The 13,182-nt window shown below is 31.8% G+C and overlaps 2 protein-coding genes across 2 annotated transcripts; both read left to right on the top strand.

Moving 5' to 3' along the window:
- Positions 1-2,580: 2,580 nt before the first annotated feature.
- LOC101215771 (leucine aminopeptidase 1) lies at positions 2,581-7,739 on the top strand. The gene is made up of 10 exons (XM_031880567.1): positions 2,581-2,738; positions 4,316-4,730; positions 5,064-5,258; positions 5,458-5,686; positions 5,810-5,936; positions 6,021-6,116; positions 6,436-6,513; positions 6,607-6,667; positions 7,039-7,226; positions 7,391-7,739. The coding sequence occupies exons 1-10, from the start codon at positions 2,676-2,678 to the stop codon at positions 7,517-7,519; spliced, it is 1,581 nt and encodes a 526-aa protein (XP_031736427.1). The 5' UTR covers positions 2,581-2,675; the 3' UTR covers positions 7,520-7,739.
- Positions 7,740-8,528: 789 nt separating this feature from the next.
- LOC101220370 (26S proteasome non-ATPase regulatory subunit 9) lies at positions 8,529-12,940 on the top strand. The gene is made up of 5 exons (XM_004144686.3): positions 8,529-8,805; positions 9,295-9,355; positions 10,786-10,890; positions 11,749-12,109; positions 12,569-12,940. Exons 1-5 carry the CDS (start codon positions 8,665-8,667, stop codon positions 12,588-12,590), a joined length of 690 nt encoding a protein of 229 aa, XP_004144734.1. The 5' UTR covers positions 8,529-8,664; the 3' UTR covers positions 12,591-12,940.
- The last annotated feature ends 242 nt before the right edge of the window (positions 12,941-13,182 follow it).

Below are 13,182 nucleotides of genomic sequence, written 5' to 3'. Positions count from 1 at the left end.
TTATAAAGTTGGCCAAAGTCGTGGTCCTTCATACTTGTCCTATGACTTATCGACGTGTCAAGCAAAGATGAAAGAAGAATATAAACGACATATGTTTTTTCACACTTCTTTTATTTATTTATTTATAATGGATTCCAATTTTATGAACAATAATTAATTATATAACAAAATTTTTAAAATTACAAATATAACAATGTTTATGGATGATAGATATATTTAAATTTTTTTAAAAAAATATTACTATATATGCTAATATTTAGAATCTAATTACTATATTTGCTAATATTTTGAATCTAATTGCTATATTTGCAATAGAAGTGTTCATAAAATATTTGAAAACCGAACCGAACCGAAACCAATTACATGCAGTTCGGTGCGGTTTGTGTTATGTTGAAACCGCTTCTTATGCGGTTCGGCTCGGTTCAATGTTTCAAACCGATTTTAAAACCGAATCGAACCACGTCATTTAAATAAATTTAAAGAAATGTTCATAAAAGTTTTGTTTCTAAAACTTGGTTAAATATCTTGACCCGAGATCTACTGAAATCTAAAATAGAAAAGAAAATTTTATAGAACTCGGTACCCTTTGGTGACTCAAGATTGTTTGGAGTTTAAAACAAAAAGGCAAAATTTATCAAACTCAATGCTTTAGTATCCTGAGATTCTCCGAAATTTAAATCGAACTGCATATGTGGTTTGGTTCTGATTCGATTTGATACAAACGTGAGGTTCAGTTCGATGCGACTCGATTTCGTTATTTTTTGCATTTTGCAGTTCGGTGCGGTTTTAACTTGACACCGAACTGTGAACACCTCTAATTAGTAACCTATCTTTAAAAAAAAATAAAAAATTTCACGAACTTCATTTTCTAAAATTATTGATATGAATTTAGTGGTGGTCCATGTTTCTCTTTTACATTTTTACTTTCCATCCTTATCGTTCAATAATATTTTAAGCACGTGTCTTTTAATTTGTACCTTTTTGGTTAAAATGTCTTTTCTTATATCTATATTTTAAGATTTTGCTTCGATTTTAGTCCATATATTTTTTAAAAGAATAAAATTTTAGATTATATTAACGATAAAATTTGAAAAACAAACTGTAAAAATTAAATTAGGATTTATTGAAAGTACATGTATTTAAATATTGATCTATTTAATAAACTATCTTTTAAATATTCATCTATCAACTATACAAAAGTTTCTCACCTATTTTACTATATTTTATAACTTTTGAAAATTTTGCTATTTAATTAATTATTTTTTCTTAAATTTCTCTATTAATTATTAACATATTTGGATTGATAAATTATTAATATATTTGGATTACAATATCAAGTCTTTAATTTAGAAAATAATTTATTTTTTTAAAAAAAAAGCTAAAAAGTATATTTTAAACCATTAAGGAAAAAAATTTAAATAAAAATAAGTTTCTTCAACAACATTTGTATAGATAAGATTGAGCTTTTAAAATAAGATAAAAAGAAGTAAAGTATTTTTCTTTTTTTTTTCTTTTTTCTAATGTAGGTTTGCTATAATTAAAATTGAGTGATCAATATTAGAATATTAAACAACAAGAGAAAGTGAAAAATATTATGTAAATTAAGTTTAAGAGTCTTATTAAAATAGAGAACTTCAAAACTTGTTAAAATATATTTAGAAATTTAGATAAACTTGATAGAATAAAGGTATATTTTATTTTATTTTGTTCATCAACAACATATTGCCTTACACTTCTCTTGTATTAATGTAAACTATTAATAAGCAATTAGTTTCGAAAAAAATTATTTCAAATACTCAAACTTATAAAAATATTTACAATTATAGTAAAATAGCGTAATTTATTTGTAATAGACTATTGTTTGTGTTTATATAATAAAGATAGATACAAATAACATTTTATCTTGACATATATCGTGGACAGGCCATGACGTCTAGACTATGACATTTTGTTATATATTTATAAATATTTTTGTTTATCTTACAATATTTGAAGATAGTTCATTATATATATTATTAACTTTTCTAAAATATTTTAAAAGACAAATCAAATATCAAATACTAAAACAAACTAGCATTGAAAGTCTCGATTTCATTCTTTTTAAAATTTGGTTTTAAATTCAAAAAATATTCGTAAGCAAGAAAAGTAGTACAACTAAATGCTAAAACAAGTATATCTCACCAAAGTTAAGTTTAACTCAGTGATAATTGTCACGACCTTTATAATATTATGTATATGCTTTATTGTGAAAAAGTTGAAGGGAAGAAACATAATTTCTCACTCTCTCTAACAACTATTTTTGAATTTTTATTTTGTAACATTGTTTTTCTCTCCAAACAAATAAAATAAATGAAGTTTGCAAATGAAAAATAAGAGTATGTATGAAAAGAGAAGACACCAAATATAAAAGAAGAGTCCAAAAATAACAAGAAAACAAAAGATGGAGAATGGAGAATGAATTAAAAGAACATGTGTGATATTTTCAAAACATGTGGACTAAATATTATTGTCAAAATTAATATATGATATTCAATAATATTTTTGGCAATTTGATCTCTTCCTCTTTGGTTTATGGGTTATTATAAATAAGTGTTGGCCTCTACACCAAAACTCACCACATTCACTTTCTTCTTCTTTCTCTCTATTTGCTTTGTTCTTTGAATTGAGTTTTGATCATGGCTATTAGAATTCCTCCAACTCTTGGTCTTACTAATCCCGGTCCAAGCAATGCCCCTAAGGTTTGTAGGACATGTAACCAATTTAATGGGTTTATTGATCTCTTGTTTGCTTTTCATTTCATCAGTGATATTTTTAGAAGTTCTTGTTGTTGGTTTTGATCTTTGGTCTTTTAACGAAGGTTGAGTTTTTTGTTATATATAGTGAAAATCTTCACATATATATAAGTATGATTGACAAACTAATGTTATCTCCCTTGATAAGTTGTACTCTTTTAATGAAAAGTTAAAAGTGAAACTACACGTGGTCTTTAACTCATTAAAATGAACACAATTTAATCAATATCTTTACTATATTGCACTTTATACAATATTATAAGCGGCTTCAGAATTTTTAACTTCCTTATTTGTCGTTGAGTCTTTTCATAATGTCTATTTTGCCCTCAAAATCAAATCGTCTGTGTTTTGGACGACACCTTTTGTTTGTTTTTTTTTCTATGTTTAATTTTTACATTCTATTTTAGGCATTTTCAAAAATATTAAAATAAATTAAAATATTTACAAGCTATAACAAAATTTTGGATTCTGTCAATGATAGTCATTCATAAAAACATATCAGTAGCTATCAATGTCTATTATTGATAAAATCTGAAAATCTTCCTATATGTTATAAATATTTTATCATTTGATATTTTTTACAATTTTTCTTCCATTTTCGCCTTTAAAACCTCTAATTCTTAATTTTGCTCTCATACTTTTTCCATTTATATATATATATATATATTTCTTTTTTTTCCTCCATGTAGCTCTTTTTCTTCGTTAATAAATAATCGATAAAATAAAATTTATAGAAAATTTATTTTAAATGATAAAATTGTTGAAAATATATACAACTACAATAAAATTTCATAGTTTATTAGTGGTAGACAGTAACAATACTAATATCTATCATCATCTATTAATAATATTTGTAAATATTTTAATTTATTTTATTCACTCAAATTTTAAAAAAACATATTTTTCTAAAGGGAAATTGTTTGATCAATAGCAAAAAAAGAATATTTACAATATTAGGAAATATTAAATTCATCCATGATAGTGTCTATAATCTATAAAAACTCAAATTTTGAGCATATTTCAAAACAAATATAGAAATCCTTTAAAATAATAACTATATTTCTTACATATTGCCTCGTACATGTGTTCTCTCTAATCGGTTTTCTTTGGTCTATTTGCCTCTTTTGCATGAGAAAAAAAAAACTATTTTGCATCTTATAAGTTGAACATCATTATTGCTGTTAATCATTGTACTCTTGACATTCATTCCCTTTTCCTTTTCTTTTTCTTTAAAGAATAATATATCTTGCTAAAAGTAGGCCATTTTATAAAATAAAAATCTTCTTGAACCACAAGTTAGATGATTTTTCTTAAATCACTTTTGGTAAAATGCTTCGAAGTAAGAAGAACTTTTACTTGAATGTTATGAAAAAGAACTTCCAATCAGCTAAAAATTCTTTGCATACACTAAACAAGTGTGAAGTGTTATCTTAAATAGGAAATGGACTGCATTTTTTTTCTTTTTTTTTGCCATGAAGAAGTACTCATATTGTATGTTACCTGTTTCATAAAATGTCTCAAAGATAACTTTTGCTGCAAAAGACACTGATGTCTTGGAATGGAATGGAGACTTGCTTGCTGTGGGTGTCACAGAGAAAGATGTGGTGAAGGATGACAACAACAACTTCACGAATTTACTTTTGAAAAAGTTGGACGCAGTCTTGGGTGGATTGTTGGCTGAAGCTTCTTCAGAGGAAGATTTCTCTGGAAAGTCAGGCCAAGCTATTGTTCTTAGAGTTTCTGGTTTGTGCTTTAAGAGGGTTGGTTTATTTGGGGTTGGCCAGTCAGCTTATAAGGCAGCCTTGTTTGTTGGTCTAGGTGAGGCCATTGCAGCAGCAGCACAGGCATCTCGAGCAGTTTCACTTGCTGTTGCTCTTGCCTTTTCAGCGGACCTTTCGGATGAATCGAAGCCTGACATTGCCTCGTCCATTGCAATTGGTACGTGTTCTATAAACGTTAAACTATTGTACTTTCTCACAATTACCATAGTAATTATAGACACACCTTATGATCAATTGTCCCGTTGAGTAGAGTTGATAAGTTTGGAGTTAATAAGTTGGAATTTGGAATTTTGTGTCTGAAGTATAGAGGTAGATGAAGCGTTTCAATAAAGGTAAAAAGTAGAGAGATGGAAAGATGAAGTTACTTAAATTATATGCAAACTTCAATAATGTTTAAGATTGAAGTTGATATGTTTAACACTAACTACGGCTCTTCAAGTGTAAACAATTTGTTTGTCTTGTTTCACACTGACTTTTTTCTGTATTATAGGAATTGTCAATGGGATATTTGACGACAATAGATATAGATCAAACCCCAAAGCAACTGTACTTCAATCTGTGGATGTTCTTGGTCTTGGATCTGGAGCTGCTATGATAAAAAAGCTGAAATATGCACAATATGTCAGTTCCGGGATAGTGTTTGTAAGAGAACTTGTAAATTCACCGGCAAATATACTTACACCAGGTTTGCTCCTTTTTATATTTTATTTTGTTTATCTGTCATTTACTTTCTTGGTAGTGGTCAATGGTATCAACACTTTCAATTAAGTTTTGCATTTTTGCATTTTTACCATTGAACTACTATTGAGTTTCAACTTGAATATAGCATTCTTAGCTTGTCACCATACATAGCATTGATTTTAAGAAATTATCTATATGATTAGGGCAATTGGCAGCAGAGGTTTTAAACATTGCTCGAAACTACAGTGACGTTCTTTCTGCAAGAATTTTCAATGAAGATGAAATCATAGAAATGAAGATGGGGTCTTATCTTGGTGTGACTGCAGCAGCCACTGCAAATCCTCCCAAGTTTATTCACTTATGTTACAAACCCCCCAGTGGATCTGTATCAGCCAAATTGGGTTTAGTTGGTAAAGGAATTACCTTTGACAGGTGATTATCCACATCTACCATAATGATAATTGGTCATTTTCATGTTGATATTATGTGAGATGTGGTTTATTCAATTTTCAACACAAATGGCTGAGTAACTATCTCCTTTCTCCCTTCCAATAGTGGTGGCTACAACCTTAAAGCAGGATCCGGCAGCAACATTGAAACAATGAAAAATGACATGGGAGGGGCAGGAACAATTTTTGGTGCAGCCAAAGCCATTGCTGAAATTAAACCTCTTGGTGTCGAGGTGAAACATTAGATCTATCATCACTTCTTTCCATGTGATTAACTTCTTAATTAATTGGCTAATTAGTTTGTTGTTCCCAAACAGATTCATTTTGTTGTTGCTGCCTGTGAGAACATGATAAGTGCAACTGGCATGAGACCTAGTGATATTGTCACAGCTGCAAATGGAAAGACAATTGAGGTATACTCTTATGTTTTTTGGTTCATATACCCTAAAAAAGGATCATTGGGCTAACATCTCATTCTGATAATTTTTGTTTGTTTTCAATTTGGTCCTAAAACATTTGTCAGTTAGATGAGATGAACTGTGTAGTTGGACAAAATACAACTGTTATACGTTAATTCTATGGGGGTGAAAAAAGGTCTTGAAGGCTTACTGTATTTTCATAGAAAGTGTTGTATAAACCATAATATTCCATTTATCGTGTTAATGTAGAACTCTTTGAATCATAGTAAGGTAAATATTTAAATTAATATCTTCCATTGTGGCTAATTTTCAGGTTAATAACACCGATGCTGAAGGCAGACTTTGCCTTGCTGATGCTTTGCTATACACTTGCAAGCAGGGTGTTGCTAAGGTAGATCTATATTAAGTTAGTATTTGAAATTTGTTGAGCCATCGCTAATAGTCTTGGAAATTGGATCTAATGTAAATATAAATTGCTTTGCAGATTATTGACTTGGCTACTCTAACTGGTGCTTGCATAACTGCTCTTGGGCCTTCAGTTGCAGGTATGATGATCTTCATAGCTTCTTATGCTTCATGGTCAATTTGAGAAATCCAATAACAGAAAAGTAGGTTTTATGTGAGTTGTTAAGAGCAGTGGTATTAGATAAACTTGTGTTTCATCTGAAAATCAATTGGAAAGAGAAGAGTAACTCATATATCTTATAAAAATTGTAAGGTCACTTCATCCTTTTGATGTGGTTCACTTTGTGAAAAGAAGAGGTATTTCTTCTCCCTCTATTGAAATAGTTGGTGAGTAAGTTACAGCTTAAAGTTAGAACACAAGAATGAACAAACAGTTGGAGACCACAAAAAAGTCTCTTATGGATGAACAATAGAAAAATGTGATTGTTGCAAACTTCATCTTTGTTTCCAGGTGCCTTTACACCAAATGAAGAGCTAGCAAGCGAGGTACTTTCTGCTGCAGAGAGGAGTGGTGAGAAACTGTGGAGGTTGCCAATTGAGGAAAGTTATTGGGACTCAATGAAGTCAGGTGTTGCTGATATGCTCAACACTGGTCCTAGTCAAGGAGGTGCAATAACAGCTGCTCTATTTCTGAAACAGGTGAATGCTTAAACTATCTGAAAGAGAGAAGTCCTATCTTCCATCTCTTCTGTTCTTTCATTCTTCATTTATGTTTTTACCAACAAAAACAAACTCTTAAACAGATTATCCTTCTGATATATTTATGGTTTGAAATTCTAAAACTTGGATATATGTATTTGTAGTTTGTTGATGAGAATGTCCAATGGATGCACCTTGACATTGCTGGCCCTGTTTGGAATACTAAGAAGAGTGTTGCAACTGGATTTGGTGTTTCCACATTAGTGGAGTGGGTTCTGAAGAATGCTTCTTAAGATCAGGTCCATTGGTGGCAGCAGGGACCTTAAAAATAAATAATATGAATAAAAGTTGTATTGAGTGATCAATCTAAATAAGGTGGATGCTAAGAATTTCAAGGGTTTTCAGCATTTGAGTGATGATTATATAAAATAAAAAGTTGTATCAGATAATGTCAAATAAAGACTCCTGTTAGAGAGTCTTGGTAATTCTAAGAGTTCTACTTTAATTTATCATTTGTCTCATTGGTATTTTACTCTTCTGTTCATCTATGGCCTCGTTTGCAATTAGACTATGATTTTATGACGATGAGAACAACTCTTGAACAAAAATGAAAGAATGTTTAGGGTATTTTAAAACAAAAATAAGAGTTGGATTATTAAAAAAATACTCCTAAACAAATTTGTGGCATAAGTATATTTTGAGGTTAGGGTTAACAAAGGAACAGAGGAAAATTAGTGACATTAAATGATAGGAGAAAGAAGAATATGTATGGTTCAACAATGTGGTAACGTGACTTATCTTTTTTTTCATGTACATGTTTAGATTCGTTTACATAAGCAAATACAAAACTTAACATTGTTGTGTAAAATGAAAATTCTAATATCTTATTGAAACTAATAGTTTAGGAGTACTTGAAGTCAAAAATAAAAAGAAATTACAAAGCAATGGTAAAAGTTCATAATGTTCAATTTTGAAGTGTATTTTAAATCATATTTTAATTAATTTCTTTTTAATTTGTAATTTGAATGAGAAATGTCCACCACCACCACCCGTCTACTTCAACCACCAAGTCACGCAACCATCTTAGAGGGCCAAACATACACCCAACGTTCTCGACTGACTAACCTCCACTTTGAGTTATTGTTTTTTACCAACTCGAACTCCGAGCACCATGATAAATCATTTTTACTAAATTTGTAATTAATAAAAAAAAAAACATATTTACTATAGAATTTATTATAAAAAAAAAGTGTTTAAATGAAGAACTTTTAAAAAAGTGATACCCACAATCCTTCCTACCTTAATTTTCAAAAAATAAGAAGAAAATAAACGAAGAAGGAAAAATCTCAATCTATTTATTCCACTTTGTGTATATCTGAGTCACGGCTTTGAAGCCTCAATTATCGAAGAAGAAAGAAGCTTTTGTCAATCGGAAAAAATGGTGGCTTCTAATTTGAAATCGGAGACTATGGATCTAATGCAGAAGAGGAGCGCTATCGAGGCCCAGATGGATGCCATCATTTCTCGCCTTTGTCAGCCCGGCGGTCCTGGACTCTCCGGAAATCTCGTCGACTCTGAGGTGATTACAACACCTTCTTTTCCCTCCATTTCCATGATCGAACGAAATTTCTTGTGCTGGAGGTGATTGGGCTTTGTATTCGAACCCCCAAGTGAAAATTTTCGATTTTGGTAGTTTTGTCATGCTCGATTACAACTCTTTTCCTTTGAGATTTTGTGGGGTACCCTATAGCTAATAAGCACAATTGCTTTTTTTTATTATTATTATTCTTTTAGTTTCTGTGCTATGCTGTATGAAGACTTATACATGCTCAATTGAAAATTGATTGGATTTTGATGTTGGAAAAGTTTGGTATATTGACCATGAACGAAGTTGGAATTTGTTTGGATTGCAAAAATATGAACAATGCTTGATTTTCTGTGGTGTGGATGATAGGTTTTTGGTAAGTCTGAGTCCAGGAGAAGTTTGATTGATTGTGTTGTAGTGCCTTGTTTAGATTTAGTTTGTTTGAAACTTACTTTGTACTCTAATTTTTAATATCTTTTGCAGGGGTTTCCTCGTTCGGATATAGATATTCCAGTTATTCGGTCTGAGCGTGGTCGGCTTACTGGTAGGATGCTAATCTTTTTCATTATAGACACAGTTTTAGTTATGCTGTACTAAAAGGTGTCTTAATTGTAACTTTGAGAGTAGAAAATAAATTATTTTTAGAAACCGAGCTTTGGTGAAGAGAAACGAAAGAACCTAGAAGAACGTAAAAGAATTAGCACAATGAAGTAACCTCGCAAACTTCAAAAAGAAATTTTGATCCATAAAAATGAAATTTGTCAAAGTCCTTCACCACCAAAGCTCAATCGGATGATAAAATTTAATACTTTTTCACTACTTCTTTCGGATCTCTCACGCTCTATAAGAATTCTAGAATTCATCTCAAGTGAAATGCCCGAAATAATAGAAAAATGAGCATGCCATAGGATTTTGGCCATCTCCCTCAATCATAAGGCCACATTCTCTACTTCATGACGTATACTGTAAAACACTCAGGAACCCGTACCAAATTGACTAAGCTTAGTAGCACCTCCACACAATATGTTTAAGGTCCTCAAATGCTACTCTGCATAGAGGGGAAAAAGGAGTAGTGCTGCTGCATCCAATCCTAATTATTGCCTTTCCCATGGAAGACTGAGTTGCTTTTCAAAAAACTTAACCTTCTAAGAAATTTTGCCTTCCAAAGCAAGACAAACAATGGGGAGTGACAGGGGGAAGCAAGGAAACAGTGAAAAGATAGAAGAAAGAACTGGATGAGAAGCCCTAAGATAGGCACAGGGTCTAGGAACACCATTCTTCCATGAAGATTTCAAAAGTAAAAGAAAAGCAGTGACAGTGGAACACAAAAAGTTTTAGCAAGGGGGAGTACAAAATTGATTAAGTTGGTTCTAAGTCTCTAGTGATGTCTCTTTAATCATAGAGTTATTTGCCTTATTGGATACTATAATACAAGAAATTTTAAGTTGTCATTTGGATCGTCCCAAGTTGGAAATGTGCTATTTTCTATTCTGTGGCTTAGGTGTATAAGGATTTGAATCGAAATGTAAAATTTATTCATATTCCTGTTATTTCCCATAGTGAGGTGTTACTTCTGAATGCTCATGTAATTCCATTGTCTACTTGTCTTTTCATTTGGACGTTCTGTTACTTATCCAAAAATTAAAAAAGAAAAAAAAAATCATTTTGGATGATGATATTTTTTTTAAAAAGAGAACATCGAGTTTCATCGAGAAAAGAAATGAAAGAACACATGGGCATACAAAAAACCAAAAGTCTACAAAAGAGGGGAGCCCCACAAGAAGGGACTCCAACACCATGTGAATTTTTTATGGGATTCAAATGGTAGATAAGAAACTCACTATTAATGTCTTAATGATGCTAAAATTTACTTATTTTCTTCAAGCATATCACTAAAAATGAAGATCAATTTACTACTTTTCTCACATATATTATTGTGTTTCAAAGTGCTAACCTGCTATTCTATCTTTTTAGAGCTGAGGAATGACCACACTGAAATCACAGAAAAGATAAATCAGAACATTCAAGTCTTGCATTCTGCAAAGCCTGCTTGTGGCTTGTCGCTCTCTAGGAATGCAGGTATTTCTGAGGTAGATGTTATGCTATGGAATGACACTTATCGTTTATCCTTGCACATTTCAGTTCCAGCTGCGCTAGAATTTCTTTTCCATTTTTAATTAATTCAGGTAGAGTTAACCCTTGTACACACATAGTTTGTAGCTTGAATCCCCTTTTGTGCAGTCTTCTCTTTTTGTATGCTCTTCTAATGTTCAGTTTCTTATCATCAAATATACACTCATGTTTACAGTTTGGATTCTGCTTCATTTTACAAAGAGGTTAGAATTGGTCTTCATGAGTAATTCCTTCGGTCGGTTAAATTTCCATAATCTTATGTATTAAGTTATTAACGAGCCATTCCAATCCCAAAAAATCTGTAACAAAGGGTTTAAGTTGTTAGGACTCGATAGTAGCAACTGAACTCACTACACTAGACACTAGACCTAGAATTAAAACAAATAATGTGGTTTGTGAGGCGTGAGATGTCTTACAGATTATAAAAAGTTAATTCTCAGAAATATGGAAGTTAGCGTGTCATCAACATTTTTTCCTGACGTTTTCCTTCCCTGATTCTTGCCAATTGGTACTCTGTGTTGCCTACCTGGCTTTGTGGGAGAATTTTTATCTTCCCTGACGTTCATGGTTTTCCATGTCTTTGTCATGAATTTTGTTTCATAAAGAAACAAAAAGTAACAGTAAATCAATAATGATAACCAAAATATTCAAGCCATCACATGCCTTCCAATTTCAAAAGTACACATATCATATACTAGAGTCAACTGCAGATATCTCTATTGAAAATTGTCTCAAGATGCTTGTGCCATTTGAATAATCATCATGGGATCAATCCTGATTCTACCTATCGCATTCATTTATTAGGGAATACTGAGGGTTCAATTGGCCAAAGATCATCTATCACAGCTGTTACATCCCCATCCTCAAATGGTATTTCTCAGAGGGACTCTTCCACTGCCATGGACATAGATGCAAATGGAAGCATACCTTTTGCATTGGTTGATGAAATAGCCGATGCATCGCCAGCAGCAGATGATGGATTACAACTAGGCGACCAAGTTCTTAAATTTGGGAATGTAGAGGGCGGTGATGATCTATTGCGTAGGCTTGCCTCTGAAGCACAGAATAATCAAGGTCGTGCAATACCTGTTGTGGTTATGAGGCATGGTACTCCGGTCAATTTGACTGTGACACCCAGATCATGGCAAGGCCGAGGTCTTCTTGGGTATGTGCATTGCTTGTCCTTTTCACACTAGCTTAATTCTCATTTTCTCGATTTAATTGAGAAGACTAAATTAGTAACACAATTTTTTATGTAAAAAATGCTCTGTGAAATGTAAAGAAATTCCCCTTTTTCACTTGCCATCCGACACAAAGTTTCTGAAAATGAAGGGCATGTTTAGGAATGATTTTTAAATGATTAAAATGCTTTTTGTTATGTTTAAAATCACTCCAAAACGCATCTTTAGTCATTCAATTTAACGTTTAATTCTATACTTTTAATTGCATTTTCTTGTACAATTGAAATTGATTTTGAATGATTAAACGTATTTTTGGAGTGATTTTAAACACACATCCACACACGGACAGGCACACCAATCTTTTCTCATGGACTTCTGAGTTTTGGTAGTTCCCTTGAGAATGATCTGCTTGGCTGACCATTGGCACTGTTGGGTGCTTGCAGATGCCATTTTCGGATGATGTAGCTGGGCTCTATCCACAAGCTCAACCTGCCATGGGTTGTTCATCTTTCTACGTAACTCTCTTCGTGTTCTTCACTTAATTTACTAGTTTAATTCTAGGTTGCACACATGTTTAACAAATTTCTCTTAACTAGTCTGGATTTATAGCGATTGCCCCACCTAGCCCTTACTTTGTTGTCACTTGGCTTGAATACTCTGTAAATTGAAATAACATATGATAAGTTACTCTTTTTTATGCTATTTTAGTCATGTAAGCTCCTTATGATGTCAATCCTTATTGTTTTTTGTTGCTTTTTGTTAAAACTACTTCAGAAAACATGTTAATCTTCTTGAATAAAACAAAAAATTCTATAGTTTCTTGCCTTCATTTTCCATTAGCCTGTTTACTTTGAAGATCAAACAAAAAAAGTCAAATCTGGGAGACAGATTTGTAGATTATATAGGAGTGGAAAAGCCAAGCCCAGGAAGATTACAACAAGTTTGTTAAAAGAGATTATTGAAAAGATGCATCAAAAGCTAAGCAAGTGGAAAGTCTTTATTCACCTACTCCATTTGGCTGTATCCAATTTATTTAGCTACTTGTTTGGTCTCTACA

This window comes from Cucumis sativus, chromosome 2 (genome assembly GCF_000004075.3).
Source record: "Cucumis sativus cultivar 9930 chromosome 2, Cucumber_9930_V3, whole genome shotgun sequence".
Taxonomy (NCBI): domain Eukaryota; kingdom Viridiplantae; phylum Streptophyta; class Magnoliopsida; order Cucurbitales; family Cucurbitaceae; genus Cucumis; species Cucumis sativus.
This window is presented reverse-complemented; position numbering and strand designations above follow the sequence as displayed.